Here is a 19,178-nt window from a genome sequence, read left to right as displayed (position 1 = left end):
AAAAAATTTGCCTTACATAAAATACACTTACTTTCTACAAATGATTTTTTCCATGCCATAAACCAAAAGTCTCCAGTTCTTAAGCTAAATACTAATTCAGCTAAAATAAAGAGAGAAAACACTGGAAACATTCAGCAGGTCAGGCAATACCTGTGGCGAGAGGAAGGTAGGGTTAACATTTCAGGTTGTGGATCTTCCATCAGAAGCCTTACTTGCTCTCGAGGCAGTACAAAGAAGGTTCACTCGGCTAATCCCGGGGATGAGGGGGCGGACATATATGAGGAGAGGTTGAGTAGATTGGGACTCTACTCATTGGAGTTCAGAAGAATGAGAGGCGATCTTATTGAAACATTGTGAAGGGGCTTGATCGGGTGGATGCGGTAAGGATGTTCCCAAGGATGGGTGAAACTAGAACTAGGGGGCATAATCTTAGAATAAGGGGCTGCTCTTTCAAAACTGAGATGAGGAGAAACTTCTTCACTCAGAGGGTAGTAGATCTGTGGAATTTGCTGCCCCAGGAAGCTGTGGAAGCTACATCATTAAATAAATTTAACACAGAAATAGACAGTTTCCTAGAAGTAAAGGGAATTAGGGGTTACGGGGAGCGGGCAGGAAATTGGACATGAATTTAGATTTGAGGTTAGGATCAGATCAGCCATGATCTTGTTGAATGGCGGAGCAGGCTCGAGGGGCCGATTGGCCTACTCCTGCTCCTATTTCTTATGTTCTTATGTTCTAAGCCACAGACCTGAAAGGTTCACCGTCTCTTGCTCTCTCCATAGATGCAGCTCCCAGACCTGCTGAGTGTTTCCAGCATTTTCTCTATTTCAAATTCCCAGCATCTGCACTATTTGCTTCTTACTAATTCAGCGACATACTATGGTCACAATTTACAACCAGTACAAAATACTGTGTGTTATGTTACTTTGTACACCTTCTACAAAGTAACAGTTTTGCACTTTTTAAAAAAAAGGGAAACCAGAGTAGCAATTTATTCACTCTTCCCCCCCCCCCCCCCCCCCGATAAACCAAGATGGGCTGAATGGTCATCTTCATCCACAATTATCTTATGAATAAAAATTCTTCCCCACACCAAAATTTTTTTTATTTACTTCATAAATTTAAATATTTTGCATTCTTTGAAACAATCACAGTCCATTCTGTTGAAGATGCTAGGTGTAGCAACATAACTATAAAATAATGCATATTAAAAACTCAGCAGTATTTTGTAATTGCATTTTCTCAAACAAAAACAGTTCTAAAAGCCAAAAATATAACCAGAGAAAATTCATATCTTTTTAAGCTTAGTACCTTTAATAATTTTATGAACAAAAAACTGCAACTTAAGTCACCACATTTATGATTTGATAAGGCATATGATTTTACCTGGATTTCATAAAAGATTTAATGCATTTTATTGGAACATTATTTGCCATTGGAACAACCAGTCCCAACATGAAAGTCTGACCAATCAATTTCTCTTAAAATGGCAGCAAGATCCCAATTACAGGAATGATTCTCTGTATGCATGACAGGAAATATACTTGCAGAAAAATAGCCATTTAAATATAGAATTTTCTAATTAAACCTGATAACTTGTGGTTTTTGCATCTCCTGTAAATGCTGGGTTCAAACATTTCTTAGGCCTAAATTTCATTAATAAAGTAAGTCACACCTGTAATCTGATGCAAAACTTCAGATGACCACATTCATTCCAGGACAGGAAACATTACAAGTTAAAAGTAGGTTATACACAATGTGTTTCCTTTCTCCTTGGTTCCTAATGCTAATTGTTAAAATAAAATTTAAAGCAAAGCTTTTTATTTTATATCAAATTATAAAGCATGTAATCATTTCTCTAGTGTAGTCACAAAATTGAAAAACTGCACCTAAGGTTTCAGTATCTATTCTTTGATGATGTTCCACTAGCAATTTCTAGCAAAAGCAAAATTGAAATATGAATAAATGTTTTGCCTTTTGAATAAAGACTACAGGGGGTTTCCTCACGGTCACACTGATTCCATTTGTACTATACAAGCTCCATCGCAAGAGAGTCCATTAAGCAGAGTCTCCCAGTGTTCTACTGCTGTCAAAGCCATCCTGTTCGTCTTCGGAATCTTCATCTGTAGCTGTGAAGATTTAAAATAAAAATGAACTTTTCAAAAAAGTATTTTGACACACATGTAAAAGTGAACTGACTATATATGCGGTGCCTTTATGGAGCCCTTCACTCACCTGACTAAGGAGCAAAGCTCCGAAAGGTTGTGATTTTAAATAAAGTTGTTGGACTATAACCTGGTGTTGTAAGACTCCTTACATTTGTCCACCCCAGTCCATCACCGGCATCTCCACATCAAGTTTGTTTCAAAATACATTTCACTGGCCAATTTAAACTCCTGCTATGATTAACAAGTAGTTTCAGTTAGTTTACCAAATTTGAAGAGATACACTTGTTTCTATGGCCTACGAAAACGAGATACTAACTAGGCTCGTCACAGTAGGTGCAGTGCTGTGGCTGTGCAGCTATTTTTTCCCCCCTCAATTTTCCTGAAGCCAAGGCAAGATTTTAGTTGCAATACAGACAACTAATCAGCTAACCTGATGACCAAGTGACTACTTTTTAAACCCATCTTCTGGCAGGTTAAAAAGAAATCTAAATGTCAAATGCTCCTAAATTGTTGGAGCAGGTTTGCCATTCCATTGTAGTTTTCTACAAAGTAGGTGGTTTATAAAATTAGTCCCCTGCAAAGTCAAAGATGAATCTCAATAACAAAGTCACAAGGGCTGTTTTTGCACCGGGAACTGGTGTGAAGTGGGCGGCACGTTTGGAATGCGTGCTCAAAGATTGAAGTTAGAGTCTTGCTCCAAACTGGGAGCCACGGCTCATTTCCATAAAAACTGCGAGCCAGAGGCGTCAATATGCAGCTGGCTGGTCAGATCCTTTAGAAAATAGCCCAGCTCGGATGCCAATCCAGTCCGCAGGGGAGTCCTTGGAGGGAGGGGGTGCAGTCACGGCCAGCAATGGCCCACAGTAATGCTGTGGAGACAGGAAGAGCACCACTGCTCCTACTGGCTCCACAATGAAGCAAGCTCTTTAAGTTCTTCGGTGGCCTCAAGCAGTCCTTTTAGAATAATTAAATAAATTTAAAACAGAAATAGACAGTTTCCTAGAAGTAAAGGGAATTAGGAGTTACGGGGAGCGGGCAGGAAATTGGACATGAATTTAAATTTGAGGTTAGGATCAGATCAGCCATGATCTTATTGAATGGCAGAGCAGGCTCGAGGGGCCAATTGGCCTACTCCTGCTCCTATTTCTTATATTCTTATGTTCTTATGGTTAGGCTACATAGATCAAGAAAACTGAATGGAGCATGTTCCACCCAGTTTCTGCTGAATTTGGCATTGGGACCCTGATTAGCATATTCATGTGTTAGCACAGGGCATCCACCCCATTCACTATCTTAATGCCACTATTACATTGTAAATCTGTCTGACTATTTCCCACCAGCAATGCCTTCGGGTCATGCAAAAAAATGGTCCATTTTAAGGAATCTTGTGGAACAGCCGCAACAGTCAACACACCATAATAGACCCACAATGCCTAAGCTCAGAGAATCATAGAATTCTACAGCACAGAAAGAGGCCTTTCAGCCTGCTCTCTAAAAGAACGGTTTACTTACTCCCATTCCCTTCCTTACCCCCTATTCCTTTTAAAATTTTATTTTTCAAATATTTATCCACTTTCCTTTTAACAAAGTTACTAAGGATTCAGCTCTGTTTCTGCTAGGGGATTTCATGCCTTAACAATCCTCTACATAAAAAAAATCTAATGTCTTCCATCCTTCTTTTGGTGATTATTTCAAATGTATGCTCTTTGGTTATGGATTTGTTATAATTTTGAACAGCACGATCATATTTCTTAATCTTTTGTTCTAATGAAAAGAGCCCCAGTTTTTCTTCTCAATTCAAAAATGTTATCCCCATTATCATCTTACTGAATTTCTTCTGCGCTCTCCTCTGGATCTGGACATCTTTCCTAAAGTAAGGCACCCAAAACAGGCCACAATATTCTAGCTGCAGCCTAACCAACAGTGTGGAAAGGATTACCATTATTTCTTTCCTTTTGTACTCGATGGCCCTATTTATAAAACCTAGGATCCCATTTGTAATCTTTTAAAGAATTGCTTTGTCAAGTTTTCCCACTCAAAAGATGTGTGTGTCTACACACTCCTTTTAAGGTTTACCATTTAGTATATATGCCTCCTCCTCATACTTCCTCCCAAAATCACCTCACATTTCTTTGCATTTAATTTCATCAGTTATCCATCTATACCCAATCTACCAACCTGTATGTTTTCCTTGAAGCAGTTTATAGTCCTCTTCAGTTAACTATACTCCCTAATTTTATGCCAGAAAAATGTAACATTTTGTCCCCAAAAGTCCAATTTTTTTTTAATACATCTAAAAATTAGAATCATAGAAAGGTTACAGCATGGAAGGCGCCCATTTGGCCCATCGAGTCCACGCTTTCAAATACTTATCCAGTTCCCTTTTGAAGGCCATGATTGAATCTGCCTCCACCACCCCCTCAGTGCATTCCAGGTCCTAATCACTCACTGTGTAAAAAAGTTTTTCCTCATATCACCTTTGGTTCTTTTGTCAATCACATTAAATCTATGCCCTCTAGTTCTTGACCCTTCATGATTTTGAAACCTCTATCAAATCTCCTCTCAACCGTCTCTGTTCCAAGGAGAACAACCCCAGCTTCTCCAGTCTATCCACGTAACTAAAGTCCCTCATCCCTGGAATCATTCTACTCAATCTCTTCTGCACCCTCTCCAAGGCCTTCACATCTTTCCTAAAAAGTGGTGCCCAGAATGGGACACAATACTCCAGTTGTGGCCGAACCAGTGTTTTATAAAGGTTCATCATGACCGCCTCACTTTTGTACTCTACGCCTCTATTAATAAAGCCCAGGATCCCGTATGCTTTTTAAAACTGCTTTCTCAAGCTGCCGTGCCACCTTCAACGATTTGTGCACATATACCCCCAGATCTGTGTTCCTGGACCCGTTTTAGAATTGTGCCATCTAGTTTATTCTGCCTCTCCTTGTTCTTCCCACCGAAATGTATCACTCTGCATTTTTCTGTGTTAAATTTCATCTGCCATCGTCCACCCATGCCCACCAGCCTGTCTGTATCCTCTTGAAGTTGATCACTATCCTCACTGTTCACTACTCTTCCAAGTTTCGTGTCATCTGCAAATTATGCCCTGTATACCCAAGTCCAAGTCATTAATATATCAAGAAAAGCAGCGGTCCCAGCAACAACCCCTGGGGATCACCACTGTACACATCCCTCCAGTCCAAAAAACAACCGTTCACCACTACTGTTTCCTGTCCCTTAGCCAATTTTATATCCATGTTATAACTGCCCCCTTTATTCCACGGGCTGCAATCTTGATAAGCCTACCATGCAGTACTTCGTCAAACACCTTTGGAAAGTCCATATACACATCAACTGCATTGCCTTCATCTACCCTCTCTGTCACCTCATCAAAAAACTCTTATCGGGTTAGTTAAACACAATTAGCCTTTAACAAATCCATGCTGGCCTTTCCTGATCAATCCACCCTCGTCCAAGTGACTTAATTCTGTCCCAGATTATCGTTTCTAAAAGTTTCCCCACCACCAAAGTTAAACTGACTGGCCTGTAGTTGCTGGGTTTATCCTTACACCCTTTTTTGAACAAGGGTGTAACATTTGCAATTCTCCAGTCCTCTGGCATCACCTCTGTATCTATGGATGTTTGGAAGATTATGGCCAGTACCTCCGCAATTTCCACCCTTACTTCCCTCAGCAATCTAGAATGCATCCCATCCGGACCGGGTGACTTATCTACTTTAAGTATAGCCAGCCTTTCAAGTACCTCTATCAATTTTTAGCCCATCCAGTAGCTCAACAATAACTTCCTTTATTGAGACTCTGGCAGCATCATCTTCCTTGTTAAAGACAGATGCAAATTACTCAATTAGTATCTCAGCCATGCCCTCTGTCACCATGAGTAGATCTCCTTTTTGGTCCCGAAACGGCCCCACCTCCCCTCTTACTACCAGTTTACTATTTATATGCCTGAAGACGACTTTTGGATTCCTTTTTATGTTGGCCACCAGTCTATTCTCATACTTTCCCTTTGCCCCTCATTGCCTTTTTCACTTCCCCTCTTAACACAAGTGAGAACCAGGCAGAATATAGGAAGTTATCAACCTGACATCTGTCATACACCCCTTTTTTCCACTTCATCTTACTCTCTATCGCGGGTCATCCAGGGAGCTCTGGCTTTAGTTGCCCTACCTTTCTCCCTTGTACGAACGTACCGAGACTGTACCCGAACCATCTCCTCTTTAAAGGCTGCCCACTATTCAATTACAGTTTTGCCTGCCAATCTTTGATTCCAATTTACCCGGGCCAGATCTGTTCTCATGCCACTGAAATGAGCCCTCCTCCAATTGAGTATTTTTACTTCAGAGTGGTCCGTATCCTTTTCCATAGCTATTCTAAACCTTATGATACTGTGATCACTGCTCCCTAAATGTTCCCCCACTGACACTTGCTCCACTTGGCCCACCTCATTCCCGAGAACCAAGTCCAGCAATGCCTCCTTGCTCGTTGGGCCAGAAACATACTGGTGAAGAAAGTTATCCTGAGCACATTTCAAAAATTCCTCCCCCACTTTGCCCCTTTAACTATCCTAATATAGACTGGGATAATATAAGTCCCCTATTATCACGACTCTATAGCTTTTGCACCTCTAATTTCCCTGCAAATTTGTTCCTCTATATCCTTCCCACTAGTTGGTGGCCTACAGAATACACCCAGTAGTGTAATGGCATCTCTATTGTTTCTAACTCTAACCAAATAGATTCTGTCCTTGACGACTTCAGGACATCCTCTCTCCAGCGCTGCAATATTCTCCTTAATCAATACTGCCAACCCCATCCTTTCTTTCCTTCCCTATCTTTCCTGAACATCTTGTATCCAGGGATATTTAGTACCCAATCCCACCCTTTTTTGAGACAGGTCTTTGTTATTGCCACATCGTATTCCCATGTGGCTATTTGTGCCTGCAGCTTACCAACCTTGTTTACCACACTTTGTGCATTACACACATACACTGCAAACCAGTCTTAAACTTTCTTGTACTCAGTCTGATCCCACCAAATACCGTACTGTTTCTTGCTCTCCTGATCCTTTGTGCACCTTGTTTTTCCTTTCCAATGCTTCATCCTGGTGCCCATCCTCCTGCCAAACTAGTTTAGTTTAAACCCCCAGCACTAGCGAACCTCCCCACTGCATTGAGGTGCAACCCGTACAGCCTGTACAGGTCCCACCTCCCGAGAACTGGTCCCAATGCCCCAGGAATCTAAAGTCCTCCCTCTCTGCACCAGCTCTCCAGTCACACATTCATTTGCTCTATCCTCCTATTTCTATACTTGCTAGCTCGTGGTACCAGGAGTAATCCTGAGATTACAAACTTTGAGGTCCTGCTTGTTAATCTCTTTCCTAACTCCTTAAAATCTGCCTGCAGGACCTCATCCCTCTTTCTACCTAGGTTATTGGTACCGATATGGACCAAATTATATATCTCGATCGCAAATGGTCCCAACACTGCACATCATTCTAGTCCAAAAAACATCCATGATTCTTTTATGTCCTTTAACTAAATTCCAATCCATGCTGCCACTCTCTTTAATACCATGTGTCTTAATTTTATGACCAAGCCTCTTTTGTGGTACCTTTTGAAAAACCCATAAACATTTACTCCATTTCCTTTATCAATGCATTCCATTTATTTTTTGAAAAGAATGTTTTGTCAGACACAACTTGCCTTTCACAAATCCATGCTGGCAGTCCTGAATTAAACCTATGTTTTTCTAGATATTAATTTTATCTCTTTTTATAGGCTCTAGCTGCTTACAAATATAGGGCTATATATTTGTAACTATCTTTCTTGAACTTCTTTTTAAAAAAGTGTTCATAATATTGTTGTTACCTGCTAGTCATTCTTCATACCCGCTCAGCCATTCTAATAGTTTTTGTTTCTGTATATTTGCTATATGCCACTTGATTGTCTTTGTATTGTTTGCCCTGCATGTCACATGCCCCCAAGGAGAGGTGGAAACCAGGGAACTATAGACCAGTTAGCCTAACATCTGTTGTGGGGAAAATGCTGGAGTCTATAATTAAAGGATAGGGTGACTGAACACCACGAATTTTCAGTTAATCAGAGAGAGCCAGCATGGATTTGTGAAAGGTAGGTCGTGCCTGACAAACCTGATTGATTGTTTTAAAGAGGTGACTAAAGTGGTGGACAGGGGAATGTCAATGGATGTTATTTATATGGACTTCCAGAAGGCATTTGATAAGGTCCCACATAAGAGACTATGAGCTCAGTTAGAAGCCCATGGAATCAAGGGAAAAGTATGGACTTGGTTAGGAAGTTGGCTGAGCGAAAGGCGACAGAGAGTAGGGATAATGGGTAGGTACTCACATTGGCAGGATGTGACTAGTGGAGTCCTGCAGGGATCTGTCTTGGGGCCTCAATTATTCACAGTATTTATTAACTACTTAGATTAAGGCATAGAAAGTCTCATATCTAAGTTTGCCGATGACACAAAGATTGGTGGCGTTGTAAGCAGTGGAGATGAAAACATAAAATTACAAAGCGATATTGATAGATTAGGTGAATGGGCAAAACTGTGGCAAATGGAATTCAATGTAGACAAATGTGAGGTTATCCAGTTTGGATCAAAAAAGGATAGGACAGGGTACTTTCTAAATGGTAAAAAGTTAAAAACAGTGGATGTCCAAAGGGACTTAGGGGTTCAGGTACATAGATCATTGAAGTGTCATGAACAGGTGCAGAAAATAATCAAGGCTAATGGAATGCTGGCCTTTATATCTAGAGGACTAGAGTACAAGGGGGCAGAAGTTATGCTGCAGCTATACAAAACCCTGGTTAGACCACACCTGGAGTACTGTGAGCAGTTCTGGGCACCGCACCTTCGGAAGGACATATTGGCCTTGGAGGGAGTGCAGCGTAGGTTTACTAGAATAATACCTGGACTTCAAGGGTTAAGTTACGAGGAGACATTACACAAATTGGGGTTGTATTCTCTAGAGTTTCGAAGGTTAAGGGGTGATCTGATCGAAGTTTAAGATATTAAGGGGAACGGATAGGGTGGATGGAGAGAAACTATTTCCGCTGGTTGGGGATTTTAGGAGTAGGGGGGCACAGTCTAAAAATTAGAGCCAGACCTTTCAGGAGCGAGATTAGAAAACATTTCTACACACAAAGGGTGGTGGAAGTTTGGAACTCTCTTCCACAAACGGCAATTGATACTAGCTCAATTGCTAAATTTAAATCTGAGATGGATAGCTTTTTGGCAATCAAAGGTATAAGGGATATGGGCCAAAGGCAAGTATATGGAGTTAGATCACAGATTAGCCATGATCTTATCAAATGGCAGAGCAGGCACGAGGGGCTGAATGGCCTACTCCTGTTCCTATGTTCCTATGGAAGTCTCAGTTTATTTTTATTTTTTAGTACTCATCTAGGGAATTCCAAAAAATACAGGAACACCCCACTAGTTGGTGCCACACCCTAGTACAGATAACAGATTCCAAACATTCATTCCATACCACTTGCGGTTTTAGATTTTAAAAATTCTAAGCAAAACACAAGAAAGCCCAGTTTTAACCTTCGGGTGAGATTCAGACAGATGCAAATCTGCTCTGCTTGAATTACTAACCAAAGACTCTGATATTAAGGCCTTGAGATCATGGTAATAGTTATGCAATGCTGCATCCTGTATTCTTCCACAGCCACATTGCCATCAAAGGAGAACCAGATCAGGGAAGGCCTTATGCAGGCCAAAAGGTGAATGATTCAAATCACTGACAACAGACTGGTTATCTGACCCAATTTACCAATAAATGGGACTAAGAACATAGTAATCAACTGGACAGGTTACTGGCCAACATGTTGCACAAAAAACGAGCAAGCCATTTCAAGAGTATACTTTCAGAATGATCAGTCAAGAAATCTATTTTTAAGCCAATTCCACAAATTGGGGTGAACTGGTTTCAAGGTAGATTTTATTTTCCTTGCTTTTTTTTAATATTCATTCATGGGATATGGGCATCGCTGGAGAGGCTGGCATTTATTGCCCATCCCTAGTTGCCCTTGAGAAGGTGGTGGTGAGCCGCCTTCTTGAACTGCTGCAGTCCGTGTGGTGAAGGTTCTCCCAGTGCTGTTAGAAAGGGAGTTCCAGGATTTTGACCCAGCGAAGATGGAACGGCGATATATTTCCAAGTCGGGATGGTGTGTGACTTGGAGGGAAACGTGCAGGTGGTGTTGTTCCCATGTGCCTGCTGCTCTTGTCCTTCTAGGTGGTAGAGGTCATGGGTTTGGGAGGTGCTGTTGAAGAAGCCTTGGCAAGTTGCTGCAGTGCATCCTATGGACGGTACACACTGCAGCCACTGTGCGCCGGTGGTGAAGAGAGTGAATGGGGTGCCAATCAAGCGGGCTGCTTTGTCCTGGATGGTGTTGAGCTTCTTGAGTGTTGTTGGAGCTGCACTCATCCAGGCAAGTGGAGAGTATTCCATCACACTCCTGACTTGTGCCTTGTAGATGGTGGAAAGGCTTTCGGGAGTCAAGAGGTGAGTCACTTGCCGCAGAACACCCAGCCTCTGACCTGCTCTTGTAGCCACAGTATTTATAATGGCTGGTCCAGTTAAGTTTCTGGTCAATGGTGACCCCCAGGATGTTGTTGGTGGGGATTCGGCGATGGTAATGCCGTCGAATGTCAAGGGGAGGTGGTTGGACTCTCTTGTTGGAGATGGTCATTGCCTGGCATGAATGTTACTTGCCACTTATGAGCCCAAGCCTGGATGTTGTCCAGGTCTTGCTGCATGCGGGCTCGGACTGCTTCATTATTTGAAGGGTTGCGAATGGAACTGAACACTGCTACCATCAGCGAACATCCCCATTTCTGACCTTATGATGGAGGGAAGGTCATTGATGAAGCAGCTGAAGATGGTTGGGCCTAGGACACTTCCCTGAGGAACTCCTGCAGCAATGTCCTGGGGCTGAGATGATTGGCCTCCAACAACCACTACCATCTTCCTTTGTGCTAGGTATGACTCCATCCACCAGAGATTTTTCCCCGATTCCCATTGACATCAATTTTACTAGGGCTCCTTGGTGCCACACAGTCAAATGCTGCCTTGATGTCAAGGGCAGTCACTCACCTCACCTCTGGAATTCAGCTCTTTTGTCCATGTTTGGACCAAGGCTGCAATGAGGTCTGGAGCCGAGTGGTCCTGGCAGAACCCAAACTGAGCATCGGTGAGCAGGTTTATAGGTGAGTAAGTGCTGCTTGATAGCACTGTCGACGACACCTTCCATCACTTTGTTAATGATGGAGAGTAGACTGATGGGGCGGTAACTGGCCGGATTGGATTTGTCCTGCTTTTTGTGGACAGGACATACCTGGGCAATTTTCCACATCGTCAGATGCCACTGTTGTAACTGTACTGGAACAGCTTGGCTAGAGGCGCAGCTAGTTCTGGAGCACAAGTCTTCAGCACTACAGCCGGGATGTTGTCGGGGCCCATAGCCTTTGCTGTATCCAGTGCACTCAGCCGTTTCTTGATATCACGTGGAGTGAATCAAATTGGTTAAGACTGGCTTGTGTGATGGTGGGGATATCGGGAGGAGGCCGAGATGGATCATCCGCTCGGCACTTCTGGCTGAAGATGGTTGCAAACGCTTCAGCCTTGTCTTTTGCACTCACGTGCTGGATTCTGCCATCATTGAGGATGGGGATGTTTGCAGAGCCTCCTCCTCCTGTTAGTTGTTTAATTGTCCACCACCATTCATGACTGGATGTGGCTGGACTGCAGAGCTTTGATGTGCTCTGTCTATAGCATGTTGCTTCCACTGTTTAGCATGCATGGAGTCCCGAGTTGTAGCTTCACCAGGTTGACGCCTCATTTTTAGGTACGCCTGGTGCTGCTCCTGGCATGCTCTTCTACACTCCTCATTGAGCCAGGATTGATCCCCTGGCTTGTTGGTAATGGTAGAGTGAGGAATATTGCAGGCCATGAGGTTACAGATTGTGCTCAAATACAATTCTGCTGCTGTTGATGGCCTACAGCGCCTCATGGATGCCCAGTTTTGAGCTGCTAGATCTGTTTTGAATCAATCCCATTTAGTACGGTGGTAGTGCCACACAACACGTTGGATGGTGTCCTCAGTGCGAAGACGGGACTTGGTCTCCACAAGGACTGTGTGGTGGTCACTCCTACCTATACTGTCATGGACAGATGCATTTGCGACAGGTAGATTGGTGAGGACGAGGTCAAGTAAGTTTTTCCCTCGTGTTGGTTTGCTCACCACCTGCCCCAGGCCCAGTCTGGCAGCTAAGTCCTTCAGGACTCGGCCAGCTTGGTCAGTAGTGGTGCTACTGAGCCACTCTTGGTGATGGACATTGAAGTCCCCCACCCAGAGTACATTCTGTGCCCTTGCTACCCTCAGTGCTTCCTCCAAGTGGTGTTCAACATGGAGGACTGATTCATGAGCTGAGGGAGGGCAGTAGATGGTAATCAGCAGGAGGTTTCCTTGCCCATGAGATTTCATTGGGTCCAGAGTCAATGTTGAGGACTCCCAGGGCCACTCCCTCCTGACTGTATATCACTGTACTACCACCTTTGGTCGGTCTGTCCTGTCGGTGGGAGAGGACATACCCAGGGATGGTGATTTTCCTTGCTCCCTCTAAATGGTTCTTCTCTGTGCAGCACTAGCTGGGGTAATGTTCTGCAGGTAACAGCTGCATCTCGCACCTAGCTAAAGTGGCTATTCTTGATATGTAAGCTTAGCGTGTAGTTGCCAACAGGCTATGTGATCTTGGAGGGCACCACAGCCAAAATATAGTTATTTTCTGTCCATATATGCACACTTTCTAACAGGGATCACAAAAGTGGGAACCCCAGATTATAATTTCTCCTCCCTGGCCATTGTTGCTGAGGCTAATTGTACTTGCCTAATGCTGCCCAACGGAAATCAACTTTAATCAACAAAGCCATCAAGGATATTACTACTGAAGTTATTAATAAATGGTCACTTAAATTGGCACTCCTGCTTCCAGATGCAATTCACTACATTCAATTCACTCCACGTGATATCAAGAAACAGTTGAGTGTACTGGATACAGCAACGGCTATAGGCTCAGACAACATCCCGGCTGTGGTACTGAAGACATGTGCTCCAAAAGTAACCAAGCCCTTAGCTAAGCTGTTCCAGTACAGCTACAATACTGGCATCTACTTGACAATGTGGAAAATTGCCCATATATGTCTTGTCCACAAAGAACAGGACAAATCCAACCCAACGAATTACCACTCCGCCAGTCTATCCCAATCATCGGCAAAGTGATGAAAGGAGTCATCAACAGTGCTATCAAGCAGCACTTACTCACCAGTAGCCTGCTCACCGATGCCCGGTTTGGGTTGTATCAGGACCACTCGGCTCTGGACATCATTACAGCCTTGGTCTAAATATAGATACGGCCTGAATTTAAGGTGAGGCAAGAGTGACTGTCCTTGACAACAAGGCAGCATTCAAGTGTGTGGCATCAAGGAGCCCAAGTAAAATGTCACTAATGAAATGATCATTCTCTCAGACAACTGTTCAACAATGGGATGTACTGTTCAATGTTGCATCAGTGTTACATTCTCTCTTCTCCCAGCCAACCAACAACGAAGATGGTTCAGAGTGCAACCATCCAGCATTCATCAACTACAACACAACAGGGACTATATTTAGCACTCGTCTCCAAAGATGCTTTTTGCAAGGAGTGCAATCTCAACAACTAGCCAACAAGCTTACTCCAACTGTGAATAGCAGAATCAAAAAAAACACAGCACTAACAGACTGCAAATCACATATTGCAGTATAATTGGGAAGATGGAGATTCTTTAACTTTACATCAAGGTCCATAATATTTTCTCTCAGCTGGAGATTACTTTTTCTTGTAAGGTTATTGGCAACATCAGCAGATTGAGGGACCTGCAGCTATGCCTTTTTGAATACTTAGTGTACCCAGTTTCCCTAATCAGCAATACAAAACTGGTGAACTGAGTTAGAATATGGGTGCTCAGGGTTATTTTAAAATGGATCACTACTTTTTAGAAATACTACACAGGTTAATCCTTAAAATAAACTCCTTTAAATAAGGAGTCTTATCTTCAATAATAATTTGGAAGTACTGGTTACTGCAAAAGGGATAGGACGGGACGGGTGGGAAGACGAGGCAAATGAGATTTGGCTTAGAGAAAAGTTAGTGATACAACAGCATGAGCGAACAAAGGCACCAACAGTCCTCTCAGCTGGAACCTAAAGAGAAAAAAGTTAATTTTTGCTAATATTGTAGACCCATTTCAAATGCTTTCACATGTTTGTAAGTTTGTTCTTTTCACCAATTAAGTCTACCATATACTAAAGTGCTCCTGTCCTTACTAGAAGCTCAAAAGAAAAATGAACTGCTGACAAGTTAGCACAGATGCAACTTAAATCTAAGTGGATTTCTCTTGCCATCTTTCAGATGTGTCGTCAGTCTTCCGAACCATACACTGTTACCACTCATTGCTACAGAAGCTGCTTAAATACCATCAGCAACCGTCTACCTAAAATTAACACTACCTCACAAAAAAGCCAGGACTAGTTAGGTGGCACTACTGCATTTTATAACAGCTCGCCCAAAGTATTGTTCATGAGTTGGAGGATATGCTGTTTTACAACAATGACGATGTAATACACAATGTATTATTGTCAAGGCCGCTGATTTTATAGTGACTAAGTCAACTTTTGTTTTTATTACATTGTATATATTATGAGACTTCAATTGATGTTCTGAGCATAGAATTCTATCTATTTTTGTGAAAACTGAATAAGAGGCCTTGAATATCTGATTCTAGGATAGCCTGCAAGATAAAGGCAAAATGAAGTAGATTGAAAAAGTTTGTACATGGAGTTCAACAGTATTGGGAAAAAATTGTGGATGTTAACAGCAGTTATGGGGATTGCTAAGTTTTTATAGTTTGGGAGGGCGCTTCTGGGGTACAGCAGTACTGTGTAGGGTTAACCTGGGTTTGGTGGCAGCACACGGATGTGATGTGGGGCTTAATTTACTCATGATTGCTTGAATCTGGAAGTAATGAGGGATCCCAGGATGCGTCAATATTGGGGACGGGACCCGAGGAGATTTCAGCATTGGAGGAGTGGGGTTCTGTAGTCTGGGTGCCTCAGCAGAGGCAAATAGACAGGTGTCTACTGTTATTGGGGGGGGGGGGGGGGGGGGGGGGGGGGGGGGGGGGAGAAAAAAGAGAGGAGTTGGTGGCTACATGTTCTTCCTACACGCAACAGCACAGAGATCATCCTGGATATGACAGCACTAGGATAGGATAGGATAGGATAGGATAGGAGAAAAAAGTAATCCTCGAGCTGCCACTGAAGCAGCATGAGATTTTGGGTTGCAGATGGACAACTGAATGCAGACTGCCCTGTTCCTAACCCACCTCGTCTGTCAGCCCAGATCCCAGGCCGAATCTTTTTAAAAAAAAAACACAACAGCCACTGTTGCTATATGTGGGGAAACATAGCATATGAAGTGCTTAAAACCAGCTTCAGACCAGGATCTCAAGAGAATGGCCTGATGTCCATTAGCAGTTTGCAGCATTTTTCACTTGTACTCAATGTCAACTTTTCTCACTTGGTCTTTCCCCTCTCCCTGAACCCCGACATTTCTTTCCTCCTTTACCTCCCACTCTTACTCCTCTTTCACTTTTGCCATTTTCCTCCCTCCCCCGTTTGTCGTCTTTCCATTCACCCCTCTCTCTATACACACCCACCTCAGTCAGCTGAGAAAATTCTAACAATTTACCTCAGAACCACGAGGTAAAAGTTCAGTGGTAGCACTCTCACCTCTGAATCAAAAGCTTGTGAGATCAAGCTGCACTCTAGGACTCGAGCACAGAATCGAGACTGACTCCAGTGTAATGCTGAGGGAGTGCTACATTGTCAGAAGTGTCATCTATCGGATGAGACCGGAGGACCCACCTGACCTCTCAGATGGATGTAAAAGATCCCATCGCACTATTCGAAAAGCAGGGAAATTCTCGCAGTGCCCTGACCAACATTTATCCCTCAATCACCACAACATTTTAACTTGTCTTTTATCTTGTTGCTGTTTCTGGGACCATGCAGTGTGCAAATTAGCTGACATGTTTCCACACGTTACAACAGTGACTACACTTCAATTACATTTAATTCATTGGCTGTGAAATGCTTTGGGACATCCTTAAGTCATGAAAGGCACTATATAAATGCAAGTTTTCTTTACAGTTTACATTTGTTTCAGGTTGTTAATCCCATAAAAATTCAATTAGATCTTATATTCATTGCCCACCCCAGTTTTGAGAAGCCAGATTTGTACAGGCCTCAGAACAGTACAATCTACCTTAAAGATAGAGCTCAGAAGTCTGAAATAAGTATAACTCTAAGTTTTAATTGTGGCAGAAATGAAGTGTTTTACAGGAAGTGCATGCTAAAAGCAAGATTTTTATTATGTTAACAAGCAAATCACCTGTGGTGACGCTTAGAGAGTTGGAGCACGTTTCATCCAACACAATGTACAAAATACAAAAGGTCACTAACTTAGCTGGTGAGCAAATAAGTTAAATTACATTTTTATTAGAGTATTGTGGGAAGTTGGAATTCAAACTTAAAAATAAAAACTATGATTATGTGCATTTGCACATAAATGTGTTGTTCATTAAGGAGAGAAGGATTAAGTGGTTTAATGAAGAATAGAATACGGTGGGTATATTTTAGATGCTCAGAATAAAAGGGAATGTTGGTTAAAATGAATAAGTAAATGTAAAAATAGAGTAAATGGAGAGAAATTATTTACAAATTCAAATGTAATTAATTGAATCTGAAATTTGAGAGTGTAAAGCTTTTTATAATCATAGAGGTTTATGAATAAAGGGAATGGAATTGCAAATGAATGTGAAATATATTCTAAAGCGGGTATATGTGCACAAATCTTTGAAGGTGGCAGGACAGATTGAGAAAGCAGTTAAAAAAGCATATGGGATCCTGGGCTTTATAAATTAGAGGCATTGAGTACAAAAGCAAGGATGTTATGTTGAAGCTTTATAAAACACTGGTTTGGCCACATGTGGAGTATTGTGTCCAATTCTGGGCACTGCACTTTAGGAAGGCTGTCAAGGCCTTAGAGAGGGTACAGAAGAGATTTACTAGAATGGTTCCAGGGATGAGGGACTTTAGTTACGTGGATAGACTGGAGAAGCTGGGGTTCTCCTTAGAGCACAGAAGGTAGAGTGGAGATTTGATAGAAGTGTTCAAAAATCAAGGGTTTAGATAAAGTAAATAAAGAGAAACTGTTCCTATTGACGGACGGGTCGAGAACTAGAGGACACAGATTTAAGATGATTGCCCAAACAGCCAAAGGCGACATGAGGAAACACCTTTTTTTTCTTAAATGCAGCGAGTAGCTATGATTTGGAATGCGCTGCCTGAAAGGGTGGTGGAAGCAGATTCAACCATGGCTTCCAAAAAGGAATTGGATAAATAATTGAAGGGAAAAAGCAGGGGAAAGGGACTAATTGGATTGCTCTTGCAAAGAGCTGGCACAAGCTCGATGGGCCAAATGGCCTCCAACTGTACTGTAACCATTCCATGATTCTATATCAATGTATTTATGCAACTAGTGTACTTCTGTGGCATTGTTCATGATAATTTACCATCTCTTCCAACTTAAGATATAAAAGGTGGAGTGATGTCATCTGGGCAATTTATTTATTAAATGCAGGTACTGGGAATGGAATGTATAGATATTCAGATTGGGGCAATGTATCAAGTGAAAGATAACACTGGGCATGTATTTTATTGACATTTATTTTAAGATTGGTGGCAAAAAAGACAGGAGAAGGAATGAGGCAGGCCTGAAGTTGAAAGTTTTGGAGGGTAGCCAGTGTGGGGCTACAGGCCTGCAGTTTAAATTTCTTTTCAGGAGCATGGCTAGAGACCCAAGATATTTTTTTAAAAATAGCCAACAGGAAATAAAGGATGGGAGAGGCTGGCAAAATTGGCTGAGGCAGTGTGTGAGGCATGGTGTTGCAGGGAGGTGGTGGGGGGTTGGGGGTAATAGCAGGGAAGGCAATATTTTAAAAAAACTTCAAAATATTAAAAAGAAAAAATGTAAAAAGCTACCCAAATTTAGGCAGACAGGCTGAGGATAAGTAGACAGGCTGAGTTGTTCACATGTTGCTGGCTGTGCTTTGGGATTGGAAAACTGTATAGCCCAATATGGTGGTACAGCTGGATTTGCTGTGTGACAAGGACCTAAGACAACTCATTGCTTAGGTTAGTGGAAAATCCCATTAAAGCACCACCTACTGGCATGACAGGGAATCATGAAAACTAAAGTGACCGTTTAATATTTCAAAACCCACATATGGATTTTAATATACTATTATATAAACGACACACACGTTAAAGTTGGGAGACACTTCATAAACTCACTCCACAAACTTACCAAGTGCCCAGAGCCTGAAATTACATTGCGACAGGTGGCATAGCACAATTGAATGGAAAGTGTTGATTGCAATTTACAAATGGTAAACATTGACACAAAAGTGTGACCAAGAACCATGACAACCAAAGCTTCTGGACAGGAATTTAGCACCGTAGACAGAATCTTTAATGCAATATTTTTGCATTGATTAATCAGTATGATTTGTATGAGTACTTTGTATAGACAGACAATCAAAATTTATTACATTTTATACTTGTGCATGCATTTGGGGGAGGGCGGGGGGGCGGTGGAGATTGTGTTTTTGTTGGTGAGTGTCTAACAGTGGCCATGTTAACAGACAAGAAAATGGGGCATACTGGTAAAATTGACAATGTAGCACTCACAACATTGAACTTTGCACAATACAAACACCAAATTGGGCACAAAGGTTAGTGTACTTGCTTTGCAGCTCATTAAATGGGCAGAAAATTGGGTGACCCTTAGTGCTCGATATTCCA

At 42.2% G+C, this 19,178-nt stretch overlaps 1 protein-coding gene across 5 annotated transcripts in view; it reads right to left on the bottom strand.

The window, feature by feature from the left end:
* Positions 1 to 1,293: 1,293 nt before the first annotated feature.
* The window catches only part of marchf7 (membrane-associated ring finger (C3HC4) 7), a 59,251-nt gene continuing 41,366 nt past the window's right edge, over positions 1,294 to 19,178 (bottom strand). For all 5 annotated transcript variants that reach the window (XM_067987407.1, XM_067987406.1, XM_067987402.1 and 2 more), the window contains one exon: positions 1,294 to 2,129. In XM_067987407.1, the coding sequence (XP_067843508.1) occupies positions 2,059 to 2,129 (71 nt within the window). In that variant the 3' untranslated portion in view covers positions 1,294 to 2,058. The remainder of the gene's footprint in view (positions 2,130 to 19,178) is intronic.

Source organism: Heptranchias perlo, chromosome 7, assembly GCF_035084215.1.
Source record: "Heptranchias perlo isolate sHepPer1 chromosome 7, sHepPer1.hap1, whole genome shotgun sequence".
Taxonomy (NCBI): domain Eukaryota; kingdom Metazoa; phylum Chordata; class Chondrichthyes; order Hexanchiformes; family Hexanchidae; genus Heptranchias; species Heptranchias perlo.
The sequence above is the reverse complement of the archived record's forward strand: the minus strand, read 5'-3'. Positions and strand labels throughout refer to the sequence as shown.